Source organism: Chionomys nivalis, chromosome 4, assembly GCF_950005125.1.
Source record: "Chionomys nivalis chromosome 4, mChiNiv1.1, whole genome shotgun sequence".
Taxonomy (NCBI): domain Eukaryota; kingdom Metazoa; phylum Chordata; class Mammalia; order Rodentia; family Cricetidae; genus Chionomys; species Chionomys nivalis.
The window spans coordinates 79104371-79129742 of NC_080089.1; the positions used below are offsets into that span (position 1 = coordinate 79104371).

General features: G+C 38.5%; 1 protein-coding gene across 9 annotated transcripts in view; it reads left to right on the forward strand.

The window, feature by feature from the left end:
- Positions 1–25372, forward strand: part of Myo6 (myosin VI) — a 136128-nt gene that overhangs the window by 57505 nt on the left and 53251 nt on the right. For all 9 annotated transcript variants that reach the window (XR_009057035.1, XR_009057036.1, XM_057768793.1 and 6 more), the window contains exons 4-11: positions 3920–3993; positions 6462–6591; positions 14438–14543; positions 16599–16654; positions 17098–17195; positions 17845–18009; positions 20345–20425; positions 24011–24191. Coding sequence is in view for 7 of the 9 variants with exons in the window: in XM_057768793.1 (XP_057624776.1) it covers positions 3920–3993; positions 6462–6591; positions 14438–14543; positions 16599–16654; positions 17098–17195; positions 17845–18009; positions 20345–20425; positions 24011–24191 (891 nt within the window). In the remaining 2 variants the exon portion in view is untranslated. The remainder of the gene's footprint in view (positions 1–3919; positions 3994–6461; positions 6592–14437; positions 14544–16598; positions 16655–17097; positions 17196–17844; positions 18010–20344; positions 20426–24010; positions 24192–25372) is intronic.

The following is a 25372-nucleotide window of genomic DNA, read 5'->3' on the forward strand; positions in this document are numbered from 1 at the left end:
GAAGTAATCACATTTTAGTTGATTTGGATCTTCATCACTGTAACAAAATATCTGAATTAATTTAAAAGGAGCGGGGAGGCCTGTTTGGTTTCTAGATTGGGAGGTTTCTGTCTCTGGTTATTTGACACCTCCATTTGTGCCTTTGGTGAGCAGTGCATTATGGCAGGAAGTCACTTACATCACTGAAGCCAGGAAGGAAAGAGACTAAGAAAATTCCCTGTCCCTATCATTCCTTTAAGGCACACCCCAGTGCCAGCCTCACCTCTTAAAGTTCCCATCATCATCCAACAGCTCCAAGTGAAGCTCCAGGCCTTAACAGAGGTGTCTTCAGAGAACATTCTAGATCAAAACTGTAGTGGGGGCAAGCGTGGTGTATGAGGAGCGTTTCTAGTTACCATGGATTTTCTTAGAAGTATCTGACTTAGTAGTCTCCAGAAAAGAGGACAAGAGAAAAATACAGGCTTATTACTGTTCTTACTGTTTTTCACTGGGGTTGACAATTGAGTAAGCCTGAAAGACCCCATAGATAGATACAGGTGTTGTGAATAGTGCTGGTGTTGGGGGCACTGTGGGCTGATGGGGAGACAGTCATAGGTTCTGATTCTGACTTCAACTTGGAAGCCGATGTGCCTGCAGGCCACATTGCTCCTCTTTTGGGAAATTCATATGCAATGTAGGACTAGTTATGTGCATTATGCATTCAAGAAGTCCAGCAGAACACCTGACTTCCACAGACTCAGTAAACAACAGCTGCTATTATTAGGTGTAAAGACACCACTTTTCTTCTTTTCCCAAGTTGCTATAGAATTTCTCTGATGAAATAATGTGGTTTTGAGTAATAACCAAAGCAAAATAGAAAGAAAACTATATCATTCTGAAAATAACAGAAAATACCTTTCTGTTAAAATTTTCTAGGGGTGGGGGCAGTGAGGTGGCTTAGTGGGTATCAGTACTTTCTGCAAGCTCGAGGACCCGGATTTGATCCCCAGGAGCCATAAGGCAGAAGGAGAGGACATTTTCCCACACACCATGCCTTACATTGCCACTCCTCACAACACATATAAGTGTAGCAAAAATTTGCTAGGGTATAAAATGTAACAGTTAATCCTCTTCAGTATGTCGAAGGGAACTATTGTGTTTATATTTCTATGATGTCATTTACAAGTCTGTTGGCTAGCATGCATGAGGCTAGAGCTTTCAGGCCAGTGACATGGCTCAGCTGGTAAAGGTGCCTTCAGTGTAAGCTTGGCATCCTGAATTCCATCTCCCTTGTCCATGTAAAGGTGGGTGCTGAGAACAGCTCCACAGAGTTGTCTTTTGACCCACTCAGTGCCATGCCATGCATGACCCATCACTAAATGTACATGCACTAAAAAAAGTGTTCTTCGAGGTGTGGTGGTGCTCACCTTTAATCATTGCTCTTGGAAAGTGGAAACAGGCAGGTCTCTGTGAGTTCAAGGCCAGCCTGGTCTCTCTATATAGTGAGTTTCAGGCCAGTCAGAGACTGTTTCAAAAAAAAAATATTGTTGTTCTTTTGACTATAGTTAAATCTCTAAATACTTAGACATTAAAAGTAAGCAGTCCATATAAAGTATTGTAAATAGCCAAGCTAAGTAACTGTAGGGCTGGCTACCAGAAGAGGGTGGGATGAAACTAGGTGTTCCTGGACCCTTGTGAGCATTGCTGGATCACACTACTAGGGAGGTGGTTGAAACTTAACCTTTCCCACTTCGACAAACAGCAGATTTTTTTCTCCCATGAAAATGGAATAGCCTGATCAGTGTGACTGAAGGTCCTCCTGCCTTTGACAGATATTGTGTCTGTTAGGAGTTTATTTGGCTGGATGAACAGATATCTTTGAGAAGGCAGGTGGGGAGTAAGGACTGGGGTGAGGAGAATAGAGTTAGCAGCCATCCACATGTCAGTATCCGGTTACATGGCTGGTTTTGACCCTGTCTGCATGCTGTGCTATCAGCGATTCTCCCTTAGAGGGAGCAGATGCTAGTGTGTAGGCAGGTGTTCAGAGGAAAGTGAGATGTGGGGAGAGGCTCAGCAGAATGCTTTGAATAGAGAAGCAGCAACGTGTAGATCGGACTTGTAGGGAACGACGGTGGGAGAAGAGCAGGAATGAAGGCGGCTGGATAACCAGCCCTTCCAAATCCTTCCTCAGTTCAAAGGAAAGCTACAGCTCAACTGTGAAGAGCCCCACCCTACTGCTCACTCTCCTGCTCTGCTTTCACGGGCATCAGAAAGCAATGAGGTCCTTAGAAAGTGAGCTGACTTCATTGTCTAATGCAGAAACATGGCTGTTCTTTGCCCTGAAGGTCTAGCAAGAGGCTTTTGTAGGCACTTGTTATACTGGGGATACAGGTACTGAACATGTGCTACGTCTTAGGTGAGGACCCGTAAAACAAATGAAGTGTGCAGCATCTTGCTCTCAAGTACTTGGCTTAGTAACTGAAACCAGAAGTATAAAATTATCATCCTAATCCAGACAGATTAGGAAAGAAGAGACTAGCTCTGGAGGTGGTGAGGTTGGAGAAGTATCATTTTGAGAAGTGACTTTAAAGGAAATATATATATATATATATATATATATATATATATACACACACACACACACATATATATAGGATGTTATAGGCAGAGACAATGTATGAATAGATTGTGGGTTTGATAAATATGTTTGATAAATAGCTGTCTATGTACAAGTTAGGTATTAAAACAGGTTATAGAAAATCATAAAAATGTTGTGTACAAGTTAGATATTAGAACAGATTATAGAAAATTGTAAAATTGACCATTTGAATGCATGTTTAATAACAGCTTTCAATCGAGTTTAAGGTGAATGTTTGTAGTTGAGCCCCGGCAGTGTTCTCTGAGATGGAGAGAGACTTAGTTAGTGCTCTAGTCTACTTAATTCACCCCGCAGTCTGGACTAGAAGAATAGAGATGAAAGCAGTAGACAAATAGAAGTCACTCTAACTACGGAAGAGGTAGGGTGACCTTCACAGCCATCCTGCACAGCAATGGGGCTATAGACACGAGGGAGAGACAAGCCAGGGATTCAGGTTGTGTTAACATTAGGATACTTACCATGAACCTGGCAGTGGGTTGTATCTTTCTTTATGTGATGAGAAGATTTAGAAACTGACTTCAAGTGGGGACAAGAAGAGATAGTTCTGATGTTGACTACTGTTTTCAGTTTGGATAACTGATAGAATTATGGTCGCAACAGCAAGCCGATGAGCGTACCTTCTGCTCTGGCTTGTCGTGGAAATGAAGCATAGGAGATGGGAGTGCATAGGGACTAGGTAGGGAAGAACTTGGGATGGATCACTGCAACAGAACAGAGAAACAAGGTGTTTGTTCTGATTTTGAACTTAACTCATAAATATGCTGGATGCATGATATCTCTTGGGCCTGACTCCTTTTATCAGTCATCATGAGAACTATCCAAATGACCCTTATTATTCTATTGTTCTTATTATTCTAAATCTATATGGTTTCTCTTTTATCAGTAAGCTTCTAGCATTGAACTGGATTAGTAGCTCACTTTGCAGGGTCCTAAATGGCTACAATAGTTCTTTCCACTTGATTGATAGTTGACATTTAAACCTGACCTCAGCAGAATACATCACTGGTACTCACTATATGTAACTCCCCTAGCTGGAATGTATCATCTATAATTCTTACAGATGTAATGAACAAGATTTATTTTAGGCAAGTGTTCTACCAATGCAACGTACCCCAGATGGATTTGTTTTGTACTAGCCCATGGGGTTTATGTGTACCTGTGTTCTAAAAAACGTGGTATTAAATCTACCCTAACAAGTGAATTTTAAACGGGAATCAGAGTAATTATGTATAATGAGCTTTATTTTTAATCTTTATTTCAACTCTCTAAATTTTCTCTTAGGTTCACTGATGTACTTAAATGAAGCCACACTCCTCCATAATGTCAAAGTTCGGTACAGTAAAGACAGAATCTATGTAAGTATTTGACCAATGACTTTAGTTTTTGTGGGTAATTGTCTCACATGGCACATTTACTTTTTCCCTGCATGGTCTGAGTGTACATGAGAGTTCTAATGCATGCTCTCCCATATGCCTGGAACACAGTGGGTACTTAATAAAATCTGCAGAATAAGATAATGAATTCAGAAAACCAATTATTGGACTTATAAAGGTCCAATTTGAGTGGTTAAAACTATTTTGGCATTTATTTTTGGTATATGTTTACACATCTGTTTAATTTCAGTTTTCACACTGTGCAGAGAATTTAAGGCGACATATAAGTACTGAAGTTAAAAAGAAAGCTAAATGAGGAAAATTAAGTAAGTAAAGACTAGAAGGCACTAGCTGAAGAAGTATCAGATAGACAAGCATGCTGATCATGGAGCCTAAATAACTGTAGGATTTCATTATTCCTTACATTCTGGTTCTGAAATGTGCAGACCATTAAACACAAAGAAAGACTTTTGTTGTGAGTAGTTAGTCTCAGAAAATTCAGATAGTTATTTAGCTACTGTGTTTTAATTATTATTATTCGCTGGGCACAGATGAGATTTTATAATGTTCTGACCTGGTCGTAGATTCTTTTGTTGGCTGGAGATGGATTACCACACTCTGGTATCCTGTTATAAAGATGGGCTTCATTATTTTTGAACGAAGGACGCACATGGCTTCTTTGACACTTACAAGATCAAATGACAGTCTTAATCTTTTATATCACTATCAATTTGCCTAATTGTACTTACTTAATTCTGACTAAATTACATCTAGTCTTTGCCATCTGTCCAAGTACTGACAGCTTGGAAATAGAACTAGCGCGATCTCTCCCAAAGAATCTGCTTGTCTCCTGGCTGTGCATGCTGATAAGACTCCACTTCCTTCCATTTCACCCCATACGTTCAACTGACTAAAGAGTCAGTTTAGGTGTGAATATAGGGATTCTTGGGTAGAAGTGTTTTCAGAGGTGAAGTTTATTCTGTTTATAACTTGTGATTGAACAGACTCTAACGTTCACTGAGTGTTGTTTTAGATATTGAAGCAGCAAAGTTTTAAAGCCTGTTGAAACAGTTTAACTTGTAAATCAGTGAAAATCAATTTGGATATAACTGGAGACTGCCTCTTCTGAGTAGAGCGTAAGGACCAGAGTTGTCAGGTTGCCTGAAGTCAGGAGTGGCATGTCCTCTTCTCCTAGCCAGTTAGGCTTTTTAGTTATAAAGTCATGAGATGGTGGCCAACCCATAAATGAATTTGTTATTATTGTAAAATCTAAATAAATGTATCAATTACTGTTTATATAGATGCATAAATATGGGAAGGAAGCAATTTAGAGTAATAATTTAAGCTTTTTTGGTAGTTAGATTTGATTAAAACAATAGATGAGCCTCATTTAACATTTTCATGTTATTGAAATCTCTTATCGTTTACTTTTTGTCCTCATTTTTAGGGATTTATTTCTTTTTATTTTATGTGTCTGTGTGTTTTGCCTGATTGTATGTATGTGCAACCTGTATGTGACTTGTGCCTGTGGAAGTCCCAAGAAGCTTCTGGGAGCCAAACCTGGCTCCTTTGTTTGAGCAGACAGTGCTGAGCCACCTCTCCAGTCCCATCTATTCTTGTCACCACTCTGCTCCAGGAAGTGTCTTTGGGGACTTTGTGTGCATTTAGCAGTTTGAAAGCGCAGGATTTCTCTTCCACAGTTGGAAAGAAAGGAGAGAAGTAGGGCCTTGTATGCCTTGGTTTTGCCAGTGTTCTAAACTACAACTCTCTATTTCCCCAAGTAGAAGTTTTATAAATTCTGTTAGTACATTATTATGGCCTTTAAATACCAAATTAAATTTCAATTTTAAAAGGAAGTTGAAGTTGCTCGTGGAACAGTTACCCGCCAGTGGTTAGCGTGTGGTGTTCTGCAGAACTCCCATGACCAAGTGGTCACATCAGAGCTGTTTCACTCCCGAGCATTCATTGACAGGGAGGCTCAGACTGAGCTAGAAGATCGTTTAAATGCTTTAGTGTCGTGGTGAATAGTCCGAGGATACCTGTGACCTGAGATGAGCTGTAGGACCTAGCTTGTGGACTCTAGGTAGAGTCAACATGTATTGAAGCCATCACCCAGGAGAATGATGGGAAGGTATTTTTTTTTTTAATGAGTCATAGGGACATGGTAAAGTATAATCTTTTTTTTTTTTTAAGGTGTTGACTTTGAAATGACTGTGGAATGACAACATAAGAACATTTATTTGGAAATAAGTATTTCTTTGGAACTTGAGAAATAGTAGACTCTGTAAAATCAGAAAATATTTAATTTAGGGCTAGAAATGTAGATTGTGAAGTCTTGTTTGTATGAGAATTGAAGATTTCTGTCCACTGAATATTTCTCCTGTTTGCCTTGCTTAGTTTTGAAGGAAAGTAATACATGGAAATTTCCTTTTTCTGCTTTTCCTACTTAGACATATGTCGCCAACATTCTGATTGCAGTGAATCCATACTTTGATATTCCTAAAATATATTCTTCAGATACAATAAAGTCATATCAAGGAAAGTCTCTTGGGACGATGCCACCTCATGTCTTTGCAATTGGTAAGTTATATTTTTAATTCTTGTCTTTTCTCATATCATACAAATTTACTTGATTTTTAAGTTGTTTTGAGATTCACTGTACATGTTACTGTGCTATATCAGGATGTTTTTATGCAGCTGTTTACTGTTTATTGAATATATGCACCCTTCCTCCATCCTCCCTCACACCCTGTACTCGCCCCTTCTCTACCCTCCTCCTTTTGTTAGTCCACTTTGTTCCCTAGAGAGTTTCACCTCTACTTTGATATAAATCTTCCTATGTGATATTATGTATCTATGTAACATAGAAACTGCATAGGAGAGAAAACATGAGATTGCCTCAGTTTTGCTTACTTTGATGATCTCCAGTTAAATCTGTTTTCCTGCAAATGTTGTAATTTTGTTTTTCTTTATGGCTGGAGATTGTTCGATAGAACATTTTCCTTATCTATTCTATGTTGTAGGACACCTAGGTTAGTAAAAGAACTCAGGTGTTGTGAATTGTGCTGTGGTAAACACTGGTGTGCAAGTACCTCTGTGATCTCTTGACTTGGAGTCTCTTGGGTAAACACCCAGGATTGGTAAATCTACTGTTGTTTTTATTTTTAAAAAACTGTATGTATGTCTGTGTGTGTGTGTATGTGTGTGTACTCGCACATGTGTGTACTTGCAAGGTTGCATGTGGCAAGGTGCATGTGTGGAGGTCAGAGGATAACTTGGAGTGGGTCATGTGTGGAGGTCAATGTATTTCTCTTCTACTTTTACATGTGTTCTAGAAATCAAACTCTGGTTGCTGGGCTTGCATAGCAAGTACTTTACTGAGCTATGGTAATAGCTTTACTTGTTTATTTTTTTATTTTTTTGAGGAACTGTTATACTGATTTCCATAGAGGCTGTACTAGTTGCCATTCCCACCAGCAGTGTTTAAGTGTTTCCTTTTTGTTCGCATATATTAAGTGTACTTAATTTTTTTCATTATGACATTTTCATATGTGTGTGCATAATGTATTTTGATGATACTCACCCATTTCCACTCCCACTAATATTCTTCCTGTTCCAATCTCACCCTTTTTTGTGTGTGACCCAATGGATTTAATTAGTTTTGTTTATAGGAGCGTGGGCACCTTATCATGGCTATATTACTAGAAAAAATGTCTCTGCCTCCCCAGCAACCATTGACTGTGTATAAATCCTTACGAAGAGGTGGAGCTCTGTGAGCTCTTTCCCTTCCATGACAGGGTGTTTTTAACAGCTCCATGTTGTGCAGTTAATCATAACTGGTATGGGTTCAGGATTGGGACAGCCATGTCCTTCATGCCCGGCAGTCAGCATTCCACTTTTCTCCCCATCCCTTTTTCTGGCTCTTACGTTCTTTCTGCCCCTCTTCCTTAAAATCTTTGTATATTCTATTATTTGTTAGATATCTAGCTGGAAAAGATCTCATCCCTCTGTGTAGGCTGTCTCTTCATCTAATCAGTGTTTCCTTTGACATGTAGAAGAAGCTCATTGATCTCATGGGATCATATTTGCCAGTTGTTGGCATTACTTCCGGTGTGACTGGAGACCACTTCCGGACCACTCAGAAAACCTCTGCCTGTGCCATATCTTGTGTTTGGTTGACCTTTTCCTCTAACAGCTTCAGACTTTCAGGTCTCACACTAAGAGTTTTCATATATTTACACCTGATTTTTGAATGGAGTGAGAAATAAGGATTGGGCTTCATTCTTCTACATGTGACTGAGAGACTGTCTTTTTCTCCAGGGTATATTTTTGACACCTTTATAAAAAAATCTATCTGGTTTATATCTGGGTTTTGCATTATATTCTATTATCTATACTGTGCTGTACTGTGCTGTCTTTTGTTATTATTATTATTATTATTACTACTACTACTAGTCTGTAATACAACTTGAAATCGAATATGATGGTCTCAACTATTGTTCTTGCCTAAGATTGCTTTATTTATCTGGGATGTTCTGTATTCCCATATGAATTTTAAGATTTCTTTTCTACTTATGTGAAGAATGACATTGGAATGACATTTTATGAATATTGCTTTAAATCTGTAGATTGCTTTTGGTAGTATAGCCATATTCGTAATACTGATTGTTACCATCTGTGAGCATGGGAGGTCTTTCCACTCTTCTGGTATCTTTTCCAATGTCTTCTTCTCAGGTTTGAAAGTTTTCACTGTAGAGTCTTTCACTGCCTTAGTTAGGTTTGTCATAGGCATTTTATTTTATTCTTCAAGGCAATTACTCAGGGAATTATTTCCTTGATTTATTTCTCAATATGCTTGTTATTGGTGTATGAAAAGCTTACTGAGTTTTGTATGTTTATTCTGTGTCCTGTCACATTTCTGAAAGTGTGTCTTAGCCCCAGAAGTTTTCTGTGGCATGCTCTAGGGTTTCATATACTCTCATATCATTTGATAATGCTGACTAATGTTTCTATTTGTGTTTCTTTTGTTTCTTTCTCTTGTGTTATTTCTATAACCAAGACTTGAAGCACTATGTTGATAAAAGTGGAGAAAATGGAAACTCTCGCCTTAGTCTTGATTGTAGCAGAAATACTTGCAGGGTAAGGGAGCTGGCTTACAGGTGGAATGAAAAGAAAGAGGGGAATACAGCTAGCAAATAACCTAAAAGAGTTCCAGCCTAAAGTGGCTGAGACATGGAGACCCACACACTAGGCTAGAACATGGTCTGTGGGAAAGACAATTGGAAGGAAAACAAAAGAGGGAAAGGGATGGTTAAAGGAAAACAAAAGAAGAGAAGGGGAGGAGAGAGGGAGATGGAAAGAGATGGGAAAGATAAGAGAGCAGAGCTGTCTGGGTAGAGTGGCTGCTAAACAGAGAAGGACAGATACACAGGAGAGAGAACTGGGTGGGGATAAAGTCTGAGTGTACTCTCCCTAGTGTTGGTGGCAGTGTTTTTTTCCAGGCTCTCAGATTCCTGGCACACCCCTGGGTAGTCCTTCATGGGTCAGGTCACAGATATTGGTCACATGCCTGGCCAGTCCTTCAGGTGCCAGGTTGCAAATGCTGTTCTCCTAGTTAGTTTATTATTTAATAAAAGATACCATGCATTGAATACATATTTTGCAAGACCTGTATGCCTTTTGGGTGTTAGTGTTGTTCGAGCATGTATTCTACCCAGGGAGGATCTAATACTTTTGCAGGCAACTCATGGGCCAGCCATGCATTATTTATCAAATGCCTGTGGCCTCTGAGGTGTGTCTGCCCCATTGAAAGTAGGCATAATAGAAGACAACTTAATAGTACTTTTTTTTGAGAGGAAGAGAGAGAGAGAGAGAGAGAGAGAGAGAGAGAGAGAGAGAGAGAGAGAGACCAAGACCAGGCTAGCTTTGAAATCCTGTCTCTCCTCTCTGAGGTCTGGGGTTGCTGGTGTGTCATCAGGCCTGGTTCTAATGGTATGTTTCAATCCTTATGATCAAGTGCATCTCCAAGGTAGTCTCCTTCTGTCTTAGCTTGGGCATCGCTTGTAAATATGTTACCTGAGCCAGACTGGAACTAGGGATTTTTGTTTGTTTGTTGTTTTGTTTTTGTTCTTGTTCTTTTTGAGACAAGTGCTTTTCTGTGTAATAGCCTTAGCTGTCCTGGAACTCACTCTGTAGACCAGGCTGGCCTTGAACTCAGAAATCCACCTACTTATGCCTCCTGAGTGCTGGGAAAGGTATGTGCCATCCTGGCATGGCAAGACTCGAAGAGCTATTATAGCAGCCTTCTTCTTTGCTTTATCTTGCTCCATAGCTTTTTATATAAAATTGCAGAATTTCAAATGACTAAGGAGCCTAAGTGGGAAGACAATAGTGTCTGTCTTGACTTTCTCAGCCTCTCATCCTGAAGACCCTGGTTTGGAGGCACAGAGGGGTGGAGTGGATGATCAGAAATTAGAGCTTATGTTCTACCTGTATCCTGGCAAATTCAGGATATGTTGGCAAAGCCTTCGTAGTCAGACATAACCAGTGTTAGGGTCCACGTGAAGTCCCACAAAAAGACTACCTGACACGGATGCAATCAACAGGAACATTTATTTATTTTCCCATGAATGCAAGAGGTCAAACAGCAAATAAGCAAATGGCGACCCCGAGAGAAGCTCGCAGGCTCCTTTTAAGATTAGGGGAGTTCCTCAGAGTATGTCTCTAGTTACCCAAGGGCTTTGTACTGGGTCCTCCTTCCCAAAGGTTCCTCTGCCTGCCGGCAGCATCTCTCTGCAGGCAGATGCTTCAATCATAGTGGACTGGTGGGAATACCCATGCAACACTGTTTGTAGATTCTTAGAGTAAAATCCATTTGTAAAGCTATTTTTGTTTGTATGGGTAGCACATGTTTGGGAGTTTGGCTCTTCTTGAGGCAACTTGCTTTGGAACTTTTTTTTAAATGTTCACTGTGCAAAAATCAGTTAATGATGACATTTTCAAAGGAAATTATATCATGTATTTTTCTCATGGTCTCTTCTTTATCCTCTGTTGTCCCTCTCTCCTTTCTTGCTGATTCCTCCTCTTTCCAAGTTAGTCTCCCTTCTGCTTTCAAGTCACATGAGAGAGAATGTGATATTTATCCTTCGGAGAGTAATTTGGCTCAATGTGAAGATCTCTGGGGGGAACTAATTTTTGACTTCATTTCTGTTTAGTCACATCAACAGAATTAATTGTGCTTAGTTTGTGTAATCTAAACATTTAAGCCATTACAGCTTCATTTCTTGTAGTGTAAGGAAGATAGCTAAAGATTCTATATAAATAATACTAAGTTAGGGAGACTTAAAGCAATTTAATTTGGCCTATCTTAGAAATGTTAACACATTCTGTACAATTTTTTTTATTCTTTTTTAATTAAAATTTCCAACTGCTCCCCGTTTCCCATTTCCCTCCCCCTCCTCCCACACATTGCCCCCTCCCCCCACTCCCCTCCCCCATCCCCACTCCTCTTCTCCTCCCCCCAGTCCATTCCCCCTCCCTCTCGATATTGAAGAGCGGTCCAAATTCCCTGCCCTACAGGAAGACCAAGGTCCTCCCACTTCCATCCAGGCCCAGGAAGGTGAGCATCCAAACAGGCTAAGCTCCCACAAAGCCAGTTCACGTATTAGGATCGAAACCTAGTGCCATTGTCCTTGGCTTCTCATCAGCCTTCATTGTCCGCCATGTTCAGAGAGTCCAGTTTCAACCCATGCTTATTCAGTCCCAGTCCAGCTGGCCTTGGAGAGCTCCCAATAGATCAGTTCCACTGTCACAGTGGGTGGGTGCACGCCTCGTGGTCCTAATTTTCTTGCTCATGTTCTCCCTCCTTCTGCTCCTCATTTGGACCTTAAGAGCTCAGACCGTTGCTCCAAATTGGGTCTCTGTCTCTCTCTCGATCCATCGCCAGATGAAAGTTCCCGTGCCATTCTCCTTGGCCTCTCGTCAGCTCTCATTGTCCGCCACATTCAGAGAGTCAGGTTTTATCCCATGTTTTTTTCAGTAGCAGTCCAGCTGGCCTTGGTGAGCTCCCAATAGATCGGCCCCACTTAATAGTAACGAGAGCAAAATTCCAAAGGTTTAGTTTTTAAATATTTTTATTAGTTCTGAGATTTTGTACTTTGTGTTTCGTTCAGATTCACCACCCTCACTCCTCTCCTCCCAAATCAGTTCCCCAATGCCATCCCCACCCTACTTGTGTCTTCATTTTTTTTCCTTGTAAAGCTGCACTGAGCGCCCTTAGTGCTGGCCCTTCACTCTTAGGTGTGTGGCCACCTTCTGGAGCATGTTAGACCTACAAGGGTCATACCTTTCAAGAAGTCAGCTCTCCCTCTTCTGGCAGCCATGAATTACCAGCAGCTCCTCAGCTAGTGATGGAACTTCATGCCCACCTCTCCCCCTCCACACTGGGATTCTGTCTGGGCCAAGCTTGCGCAGGTCTTGTGTGTGCTCCACAATTTCTGTGGGTTCATATGTGCACTCTCCTCTTGTATCCAACGCTGTCATGACCTTATCTGCTGCTGCCTTTCTGCCCCCTCTTCTGCAGTGATCCCTGAGCCCTGGGAATGGATGGGGTTGTGATATAGTTGCTCTACTTAGGGCTGAGACTTCCTCAAGCAATTACTCTCTGAACCTTGACCAATTGTGGCAATTTGTGTTAATTACCATCGAATGCCAAAAGAAACTTTTTGAGCTGGGGAGATAGATCAGTGGTTAAGAGCCTTGCTGACCCTTGTTTGGCTCCAAGCGCCCACATGGTAGCTCATAAACACCTGTAAACTATCATTCTAGAGGGGTCTGATGCCCTCATCTGATCTCTGTAGGCACATACGTATGTGGCACACTTAACATATATCCAGTCAAAACATCAATACACATAAAATAAAAAATATATGTCTTTAAAAAAAGAACCTTTGCTGATGAAGCTTGAGAACTGCAGTAATCTGTGGGTATAATGAGAAGTAGTTAGGGGTTGGTATATTATATCTTTTTAAAAATATTATATCTTATTAGCAGATTAACAGGAGTCGATTACTCACTAGGTCCTATGATCTGTATAGCCACAGGTTCTTGGCCCTGATAATTGCGCCAGCTATGGGTTTCATCTGGTGCCGAGAGCCTTTAGTCCAAGCACAAAATGGTTTGTTACTCTTATGACTTCCATGCCACTGCTGCACCAGTGGGCCTGTCTTGCCAGGCACATTGTCGTTGATGTTTGCAGGGTTCACATCTGAATAAGCTTGAATTCCTTTTCTCCTCTGGTAGCATGCATAGCACCTCCCAGAACTAGGAATGTTAGCCAATAGGGATGAAACTTTCATCCAAGTCAGTACCAGCTCGATTTCTTCATATTTTCCGACTCAGGTATGTGATAAGGGTCTTACTGTCAAGTTCTGGAGTAATGAGAATTTTCAGGCAATATTTGGAGTCTTTGGGACTTGCTTGAATGGCCAACAATGAGGTAACATATTCTGACATCGGGCTTTTAATTTGTTAGCCTATAGTATCTAATAGGGCATTGTTGTCCCATTAGAGGGTAACTCCATTTAAGCCATTTAAGCTCTTCTTATATGTGTATGTTTATATTCTAGGAAGCTTCTGCAGTAGTAGATTTTTATGACTGCTTTTAGAAGGTGTTTAGTGTGTTATCTCTCCCCATATTCTCTCCTTTACCCTGCCCTCCCACTCCCCTCTCCCCTATTCCTGCCTTTATCTTTCCTCCCATTCCTTACCCCCATTCAACCATCCTTGTTCCATCATTCCCCTTTATGTTACTGCATCCTATTGTCCCTCCCCTGAAAGCCCCACTTCCTGATGATTCCCTATTAATTTCTTGACTGCTGTGGTTATTGCAAACGAGACACACACACATCTGGAGATTCAAGGCTAACACCCACAAATGAGAGAAACCGTGTGATGTTCTCTCTGGGTCTGGGTTTCCTCACTCAGCTGTGAATGAAAATGCATCTATAAAATTTTCAGGTCAGTGGATGGAGCTGAAAATATCATTCCCTAGATTTATTTTTCAGTTGTTTTTCTCTCTCACAATGGGTACAGTTGCCAAGTTTCTAATTGGAAGCTCATTCCTTCTTGCTTTTCACTGGAGACCTCATTATCTATGTGCACTGAGCATTTCCTGTCTCTCTGCAGCTCTACTCTGGCATTTGAGCCTAGCCAAAACTCAGTGTGGAGACAATCTAGCACAATCTTGAGATGTTTGGATTTCCTATTACTTAGCTGTTAGGAACCTTGCAAGTAAATACTTACATAAACCTTTTGGATGACTTTATCTTTGAACACACATTCATGACTTCTTTAGGTGTAAAGGCCACTAGAGTAAACTCTTGGCAATAACTTAGCTTGCTATATTACTGTGTTGCTTTGCCTGCAGCTGATAAGGCTTTTCGAGACATGAAGGTGCTTAAGATGAGCCAGTCTATCATTGTGTCTGGAGAATCAGGAGCTGGCAAAACAGAAAATACAAAGTTTGTTCTAAGGTGAGTATTTAGCTAATCTGCAGTGTTTTGAGCAGTCTGACATTATTTTCATGGTAAAAAAAATGTGTAACACTGAGTTTGCCAAGTACCCGTTTTGAAGTTCAGCAGCATGAGGGACATTCATGTCATCACATCCGTGTCATTGTGTTGTTTATGTTTCTCATCTCACAAAACTGGGAGCTGCACTCATTAAATAGTACATAAATAAAATAGTACTCCCCAGATGCTGTACTCATTAAATAGTACATAAATAAAATAGTACTCCCCCAGATGCTGTAATCATTATAAATAGTACATAAATAAAATAGTACTCCCCCAGAACCATTGTTCTCTTTCAGGTTTCTATGCATTTCTCTAAGTACTTGGTTTAAGTGGCATCATATAGTATTAATCTTTCAGTGACTTCCTTATTTCATTTAGTTCAATATGTAATTCACTCATGTTTGAGCTGGTTATAGTGACATGTGCCTGCCTATATGTCTACACAAATACACACACATGCACACACTCAGCTTTTTGGGAGATTGAGGCAGGAAGATCACTTTTGTTTCAAGGGTATGGGAGCCAAGAAAACTTAGTAAGACCCTGACTCTTAAAAAAAAAAAAAAATATATATATATATATATATAATAACCATGTTATAATATGTGTCCTATGTTATAGTATGCATTAAAATTTCCTTCATGAATTTTAGGGCTGAATAAATTTCATCGCAGGGAACTATTGTATTTGCTGCATTTGTACATGTGTTGATAGGCAGTTGGGTTGTTTCTGTCAATTGGCTATTGTGAATAGTGCAGTTTTGAGAGAGAGAGAGAGAGAGAGAGAGTCAGTGAGAGAGAGAGAGAGAGAGTCAGTAGGGGGTAATGATAGGTTATTTAAGCAGATTGACTTTTAATACCATTGCATTAGTTTGGAAGAAATAAACATCTTATATGGAAGGCAATCTCTATGTTGTAGGAAGCTGGCTGTGGTGTGTTATGTTTTGGAGGATTCTCTAAGAAGTTAGTGCTAGCTAGGAAATAAGAAACCTAGGGGTACTCCTTCAGAATCCAACTGGACATTCTATTCTCAATGTTGATGCTATGAAATATCTTTGAAACAACTTTTTGTTTATACTTTCTCTTATACCTTCTCTCATCAGATCCCCCTTTCTACCATCATATTAAACTCTCAACATTTGGTGTACAATCATAACATTTTAAGAGAGGAGGGAGCATTACCTCAGGACTATAGTTTCATTCTTTCAATTTAAATACTGTAAATCAGTATTGCTGTGACAAAAAATCAGATGAGAAAGAGTTAAGAGAAGAAAGGCTCATGTTGGTTCATGGTTCAAGGGTTCAAATACACCATGGTGGAGAAGGCATGCTGGCAGAAGCTGGTCACATTGCATCCACAGTCGGGGAGCAGGGAGGGATGAGTGAGTGCTATGCCTAGCCTTTTGGATCTTCTCTGTGTGGTCCAGGATCCCAGCACATGGAATGCTGTCACTCACGTCTAAGGTGGGTCTTCCCACTTCAGTTATCTAACCAATCCATCCCTCACAGACATGGTTGTGGACCTGCCTTCTAGATGATTCCAAGTCCTATGGAGTTGGTGATTAATGTATACCACCACACAAACTCAAGAAAGTTAAATTTAGTGGTGAAGATACTGCTAGAACCAGCACATCCTGAATTTTTTTTTTATCAATGTTATTTCTAATCTATTACAGTTCTTAGTTTTTTCATGGTGGGTATGAAAGTTTCTATTTGTTATGGAAATGTATATAGTTATTAAGTTAAATAGTTAATTGAGATACTTATGTAAACCTAGTTGAAAATTTGTTAAAAATCAGAATATTTCCAAACAGCTTAAAAATATAATTCCATGACCTGCATATGCCCACACAAGACACATACAGAAACATAAAAATGTAATAACAATTAAAAATAACTAAGCAGTTTCAATGATGACCCATGTTTCAGTTTGATATGTATTAAATAGTAAATTTCTAAATATATTGTACTCAATTATTATTCAAGTTTTTTTTTAATCTTGTATTTTAAATAGATACCTGACAGAATCTTATGGGACTGGTCAAGATATTGATGATAGAATTGTTGAAGGTATTGCTGATTTTTATTTTTTTAATTAGGTATATCTGAAGTTAACGTAGAAGAATCTTCTTATCTGTGGTCTACAGTGCTTTTCTCCTAGAGGTGGAAGAACCTTTGCATCTCCTATAAATCTTTGCTCATACTGTCTTCATACTGACCTAGTAACCAACCTATTGTCTTTCTCTGTGCCAGAGGCTTGTCTCCTAGATGACCCTAGATCCTGTCCACTTGTCAATCAAAAGTAAAACCAGGACAGTGGGCAAATATTTAATACTTGTGGAATTTGACATTACTTGATAGTTCTTCCATATTAATATTTCTAAAACATTTATTCCATCATTTCCCCCCATTTTTTTCCCTGTGAAGATGTAACATGTATGTCGCTCCATAGTTTTTCTTCATGCCTTTCTTGTGATGTTTTTGATGGAATATTTTCTTTTCTTTTTGGATAGCTAACCCACTATTGGAAGCCTTTGGAAATGCAAAGACTGTTCGTAACAATAACAGCAGTCGATTTGGGAAGTTCGTGGAAATTCATTTCAACGAAAAGGTGAATGAAAGCTGCTTGTGGGATACATTTGGGAAATGTTTGTGGCAAGTGTAAGGGTCTTATTAGAATTTAATTAGTACAGTCCTTTCTGAGATCATTATTATTGTAATTATTATTGTGTGTGTGCATTTAGAATGACTTCAGAATTTCTATCAGTTTAAAATCAAAATATTGAATTTGGCTGCATTATCAATCATAGCTTTGTAGTTAATTTTTTTCATATTTGATTCTTTTGTTGTTTTGATAACGGGATAATGTACGTGTTCATGGGGTGCAGCATGATAATAGTGATACGCGTATTTGTGGGTCTGTGTGGTCTGTAATGATGACGTCAGGGCAATTTGTGTCTTCTCAGCATGAGGTGAGGGTGATGCAATATGAGAGCCTTTGGTACCCATCTATGGGCCACCACAAAGTCAGTTCCGATGCTGCAGAGGCTCCAAAGCTAAAGGATCAGGGTGGAGACTGGATAACAGTGTTTAAAATGAAGGATGAACTGTAGAAATACTCATTAGATATTTCTTTGCAGTATTTGCTAAATATCTTAACTTCTTTGATAAGCAAATGTTTATTAGAAAAGATAAAATGAATATTAAGTTGTATTTCAATCCCATAAATGCATGAATCTATTTTCTCTCTTGTCTTTTAGAGCTCAGTTGTTGGAGGATTTGTTTCTCACTATCTCCTAGAGAAGTCTAGGATTTGTGTTCAAGGCAAAGAGGAGCGCAATTACCATATATTTTACAGGTTGTGTGCTGGGGCTTCAGAAGACATTAGGGAGAAGCTGCACTTGAGTTCCCCAGATAATTTTCGGGTAAGTTGAAGGAAAATAAATTTCGCATGAAGTTTGTAAATTGTTTACCCTCAGTGATAAAACTCACTGTATTTTAATACCTAGTTGTATTTGTACGTAACTGAGAGTAAATCAACTACAGTGGGCTTCTGAATCTGCAGATTTTAGGCTTAACTAATCATGAATTGAAAATACTTGGGATGATAAAGAATACATCTATACTGAGCTTGTGTTAGTTCCTATTATTTTTACTAAACAGCAAGGAATAATATTCCTTCACAGAGCATTTATATTGTAGTAAGGATTATAAACAGTTTTCATGTAATTTGAAGTTTTTAATAGGCTGTGTATAGTAGATCGTGTACAAGTGTGATGCTGTTTTAAGGGTGATGCAAAGTTTTGCAAACTTTGGATCTAGTATCCAGAAGGGGCCAAGGCATCGATTCCCTGCACCTCCCATGGATACCTGAGATGTAACTAGATGATGTGTTAGAACTATAGTCTTGCCAATGAGATCTCTATTGAGATTTGGAAGTCTATTTGAATTCAATATCTCTGATATGAAATCCCCAAATCTCAAGCACTGGTCTTTGTAGTCTTTTTAGATTTGTGATGCTCAGTTGGAAAATGAAAGCTTATGCAAATACTTTGAAGTGTAAGCAACTCTGAAATCTCAATCACTTTTCACAATACTTGAGATAAGTGATTCTCAACATGTATAACAGTATATGAGAAGGTATGTAATTCAGTAGGTAAAAGGACAGATGTTTAAAACCTTATTAATTTAAACCTAATTAAGATTTTATAAGGTTCTGTAATTCTAGCCTTAAAATTATCTTTAATGTAGCTGTAAAAACTGTGATCACTGAACCAATGTTAATAAAGAGAGCATCATTATACCCCTTACTATAATTCAGCAATAAATACTTACTGCTGATTATTGGGTGCTAGACATTGTGCCAGGATTAAAAGATAAGCAAGGCATTATCCTGTTCCTGGGTAACTTAGAATGTGGTGGAAATGCACACATTGTCTGACTGTTATGATGGATGGTAAGAAACTATACATGCCTGCCCACCCCAGTGCTGTGATAATTAGGGGTTTGAAAATCCTGGTGGAAGAATTGATGCTTGATAGTGTTGTGGGGGGGAGGGCTTGAGAGGCTGCTCCACGGTTAGGAGCACTGACTGCTGTTGCAGAGGATCTGGGTTCAGCTCCCAGAATCCACATGATGGCTCACAGCCATCTGTAATGCCAGTCTGAAGGGATTTGACACCCTTCCTCTTCTGACCTCTGATTCTCAACTTAATTGGAATTTGAAGTTAATTGCTTATCTTTTATTCATGAAAACAGACAAAGCATTTTTGACCTTTTTTTTAAAAAAAAAAAAAAAGAAATACAAGTTGCTAAAAATCCCATGAATTATGATATATGTCTAGATTTTGCCAACACTTAGCTGGCCAGAAAGTCAAGTGATGACTAAGGCTTTAATGCACTATTTCTTTTTGCATGAAGACTTGGGAGCATACCATTTCAGGCTCAGAAGTTACAGCCTTTCCCTGCACAGGGAGGGCACCCTGCAAGGGCAGCTACCAAGAGCAACCAAAGGTTTTCTTGCCTTTGTGGTATGGACCAGCAGGATGGATTTCATCTCCTTTAGGGCAGTCCCAGTGGTGGCAGGTGTCATGTTACAAACAACCATACCTTTATGCCATTCCCCAAATATATACTATAAATTATATGAAGGCGTTTTGATAATTTCATCAGGTTTTTTTTAAAAATAGTCTGTCTTTATAATTTACTGATCAAATTATAAACACAAAGGCGTAGCATGAATGCTTTCAAAATGGTCGAACTTCATTTTGTCATTACTTTATCCAAACGGATTCATAATTTAGTGATTTACTGGCTTAATATATTTGTATGAAATATGCGTGTATCCTGCAAAATAGAGTTAAAAATGCTCAACATTATTATAAATTTAAAAATACTTTTCTGTACTTTCTGGAAACATTTGGTGCAATCAGGCAAAAATCCTGGAATATTAAGAAAATTGGCATAGAATGACAGTAGATGGCAGGGATAGGTACTAACTCTTGCCTTTGTAAAGCTCGAAGAAATCGTCTCGTTCCTAGATCTTCACGTTTTTGTAGTTTTTGAGATTAATCCTAAGACCTTCTGCAGCATAGTAGGTTAATCCCGAGTTGCTGAATTTCACCTTCAGGTCTCTAGTTTTTGTTTGTTTCCTCAAGGCGGAGGTTCATTATGTAGCCCAGGCTGACCTTGAATTCACTATGTAGTCCTGTTCTTTCCCAGTGGATCCCATGTTAATTGTACCATCAATTCTTTGTTTTAGTATTTAAACCGAGGCTGCACTAGGTACTTCGCTAACAAAGAAACTGACAAGCAGATTTTACAGAATCGAAAAAGCCCTGAGGTACAGTAGATTATTTTTAATTAAAATCTTTAATGTAAAAAATTTGCTAATGGGTATATCTTTATTTTGGAACTTCTTGTTTCAGGTTTATGTTTTAAAATTGAATGGTGATACAATTCTCTCTCTAAACCTCTGTCATATATAGAACAGCAAGCTCCCGTTCTCTATGGACCAAAATACATTGCTTTCCTCATGTTCTTTTTTTGAATTTTTATGCTATGAAATTTCCTAGGAATCACCATATTTTAACAATCTACTCTGATATTACTATTACTAATTAAGAATATTTATATGTAAGCTTTCTACTGTTGTGACAAAATATATGAGCAAATTATTTTAAAGTGGGTAAGATTTATTTTTGTTCATGATTTTATATTTCAGTCCATGTCTAGTTTTAACAGGCTTTCTTTGGGCCACCAACCAGCTCCCAACCCATGACACAAAGACTTAATATTAGTTGTGAGTTCTTGGCCTTAGCTTGTTCTTGTCCCACTCTCTCTCTTAACTTAAATCAACCTGTTTCTCTTCATCTACCTTTTGCCTTGAGGCATTTTACCTTTCATTCTCTGTGTCCTACTTTCCTGCTTTCTCCATGTCTGTCTGTCAGCTGCTTGGATGTCTGGCCCCAGGTGTGTCCCTTTCTTTGTTTTTTGTTCTCTTTTCTCCCTCTTCTTCAGAGCCTAGATTCCTCCTACTTCTTCTCTCTGCCCTCAAGCTTTGCCTATCCCTTTACTGCCTAGCTATTGGCCACTCAGTTTTTTATTAGACCAATCAGGTGTCTCAGGCAGGCAAGGTGAAATGCACCACACCTTTACATAATTAAACAAATGCAGCATAAAGAAATGTAACACACCTGTACATAATTAAAGTAATATTCCACAACAAGTTAGTGATTGCCATGATTCTAGGCCATGGTGAGGCAGAATTCACAACAGAGGGTAGGTGGTTAGGTAAAACTGCTCACTTCCTGGTGGCCAGAAGTGAGTGGGAGGTGAGGTACAGGAAAGGAAAGAGAGAGTGTGTGTCAGGGACAAGGTAAAGACCACAAGCCCTCTAGTTCAGTCAGGCAAGTTCAGCTCATCACATTTTGAGCCCACCAATGGCTTAATCTCCTGGTGAGGACAGAGTCTTCATGATCCAGTTGCTTCCCCAAAGCCATTCTCTGAATACTGCTGCCTTGAGAACCAAATCTTCCACACATGAGCCTTTGCAGGAATATCCCAACAGAAAGCATAAAGTATGCTTTTTAATTCATTGTCTAGAGAAGAAAGAGTTGAAATAGTAAATACTTAAGCATTCTTGTGAAAGGCTGTTCACATTATAGTTTTGCTGTATCAACCATATATCTGGGATATATTATGCAGTTTTTTATATTTTGGTCTCACTAAATAACCTAAGAATTATGTAATTATTATTTTAAAAACATCAAATGTTTAAGAATTTTAAACATTTATACATTTTCATCCACAGAATTCAAGTAATCAGTTGTATTGTGTCTAAACCATGCACTTAAGTTATGAAAAGTAAATCAGGATTGGTTATTGGTACTAGTTAATCTTGACTCTATTATTTTTAAAAATATTTATGTCAGCTGAGTACCTTTTTATGCTTAGCAGTTTTTAATGGTTCTACACTTGCCAATCAGATTTTTTGACTTTACTCAGGCTGGGTAAGATAAATTATGTGTAAAATGCATTAATACAAATGTATAGAAAGAAAATACAATTCTCATTTCAAATTATGAACACATGAAACTACAGTTAATACTTGTTTAGTTTAATACTTGACATGTTGTTTTAGACATAGATATCTGAGTTCTGGGTAAACTTTATGTCACAGCCATGGCTGCGACTTTTGGAAGCAACATCAACATTTATTACAGCATTTACTTTACTGCATCTTAAAGACTATGTTTTTATAGGGTGCCATCAAGATATATAAGTTGTAGTCTTTCTACATTCAGGACAATTGCAGTGGTCCTGTACGGAAAACAAATAAAAAATGCTAAGGCGAGAGTAGAAGGCACTCTGCAAGGAGCAAAACATCATCTTTCCATGTTTTAGAGTGAGAATGCTTTATCAGAAATCTTACATCACTGAAAGAGAATGTGCATGTGTATAATATTTAAAGGTGAACAGTGTATTAATATATCTATATTACTTTTTATGTCTTCTGTGTCAGGAGGACGAGGTGATCATTTTGACTAATTAAACGCTTTGCTTCATTCTGTCTGGGTGTCTTTGTGCTGTGTGCAAATTTTAGGAGAATGCAGGATTTTCAGTCTGCCATGAAGTCAATATGTTCATAAAGATTTGATTAGAAAACAGTATTTAAATGATGCAGATGCTCAGCTGCGAGACTAAAAATTCTGCATGATAGTGTTTCTTTAAACTTTGCATGCGGTTGTTGCTTTTGCTTTTTTTAAAGAATGAAATAGAATTTCCTTTTCTAGACATTTTCCGGAAATCTGGCACACAATCAGACATATAAAGCACCTTGTGAAAAGCAGGCAGACTATTAACTCGAGAAATAGTTGCATGCTGGGACACGAGAAGCAGTTGCATGCTGGGAGAAAAAAAACATCAGACAGCTTTAATCCTCATTAATTCTGATGCTGAGCTTCCTTATTTAGTGTTAGCTTTTAATGCTCAAGTTCTGGAAAATTCCTAGATCAGTTTTTCTGTGTCTAGTAACTTCTCTTTTTGTTACATCTTTTTGCTTTGCAGGCCTAACTTTCTTCATTCTCTGTCTGAGTTTGCTAGATCCTAATATATGAATACTTGAGATGCAAATTTTTTTAGGAGAGAAAACAGATCTCTCTCTCTCTCTCTCTCTCTCTCTCTCTCTCTCTCTGTCTCTCTCTCTCATTCAGAAAACCATTCCATTATTCTAATGTGCAGTAACTCACCTCATCTCATAATACAATATAGAAAAATTACAGGACTATTTTTCAGACCATGGAGATGCTGTTGCCTTGTCTCGATTTGCCTGTTTATATGATATAATTGTCAGTAGTTAACATAGTGCCATGCTTATTGGCACATTAAATTATTTATTAGAATTCTTTTCACTTGCCCTATTTTGCATATTTATTCTTTATTGACAAAATTGCATATATTTGTAACCTACATGGGTTATCATGGAACATTTTCTCATTGTATAAATTTTGGATTTACAGTCAGATGAGTGAACATATTTATTACTATTTTATTTCTTTTTTTTTTTTTTTGATCTGAGGCTGTTGCTTCATTTCAGCCAGCATTCTTTCCCTTTTCACTAATTTGTATTTATCTCATATCCTCGACTTACAATACATTAGCCTTAGCATCCTACTTTAGCTGCAAAGCATCTTATTCCATTGGAAGAAATTGTAGGTTCACATCAAGTTTTAAGAAATAGTACAGAGAGCTCTTGCATACCCTTTATATACCATTCTGTTTTTGAACGTGCTCAAATGCTTACATTTTTCTGTTGACAGATTTTATTTTTGCATGTTGTATATTGCATTAACAGACCTTCTGTTGTAGCTTGTAGTTTACCTGAATCACGTAAAGACCAGTCAGTTGATACCCTCTTGCTTTATAGTATGTTAAGGCAGGTTCCCTGAAAGACCCTCTGTTAGATGACCATGGAGATTTTATTAGGATGTGCACAGCCATGAAAAAGATTGGTTTGGATGACGAAGAAAAACTTGATCTGTTCCGAGTCGTAGCTGGTGTCCTGCACCTTGGAAATATTGATTTTGAGGAAGCCGGAAGCACTTCAGGTTGTTTCTTTACATTTTTAACTAAGGAATAAAATTGAGTATAATGTTTGTCATTTCCTAGCCATATGAATGTTCAGTCATTTGTGTGTAGGTTTGTTAAAATGGGAACAAATTTCTGGGACATCCTCTGTTACATGGTGATTTGGCAGATGGAGAAATTGTTTTGAACAAATTAGTAGCTATTATGTGATTTGTACTTAAAAAAATTTCCAGCTAATACTGTACTTTCCATACTTAATGAAATATTTTTTTAACTGTTAATATATGTTTTTACTTGCCCTGTTTCATAGATCTAAGCTTGAATAAGTTAAATGGGGTGATTTAATATACAGCAGCCTATTCTTTTTTTTCTTTCTTTTTTTTTTTTTTCGAGACAGGGTTTCTCTGTGGTTTTGGAGCCTGTCCTGGAACTAGCTCTGTAGACCAGGCTGGCCTCGAATTCACAGAGATCCGCCTGCCTCTGCCTCCCAAATGCTGGGATTAAAGGCGTGCGCCACCACCGCCCGGCAGCAGCCTATTCTTTAGTGGGAGATAAAAAGTTTTATTCTTATGGAAGCTGAAAAGTACTTAAATTCAAGCAAGATAGTAACTTTTTAGTTTTAATGTTTCCATTTCTATAGAAACAATGTCTTTTTATATAATTACAAGTTTGATACCCGAATATAGAATTGACAAATCTTGCCCATCACTTGTTTTTGTAAGTAAAATTTTAGTGGACTATGGCTCCTCCCACTGTCTATGTATTGTCTATGCCAGCATGCATGCTCCAGGGTAAAGCCGTGCTTCTCGGAGTCTTTGCCATATGAAACCAAAAGACTTAGGACTTCCTCCCGTAGAGTAAAATATTTACTAACCCTGCATGAATACATTTTGCTCAAAACGTACACCAAGGATGCCTTAAGAGCCTGAAGCCTCACTTAACACGGCAGCCAATAAATACTGTGGGTTTTGGTGTCAGATCGCACAGCTGTATTCATTTTCAAAATGAAATAATCCATAAGTGCTTTTAATTTAGTACAATTCCTAGTAATAGTATATCTATAGAAAGGGGACCTCAGAGAAAGCAGGAAAGATCATTAAAGAAACAATGTGTTGGACTCATGATTACCTCAGTGTAGATGGAGTACTTCCCCAGCCCTCACCTTTTTCCATCTCTCCCTATTTTTAAAATTTGAAGTGTT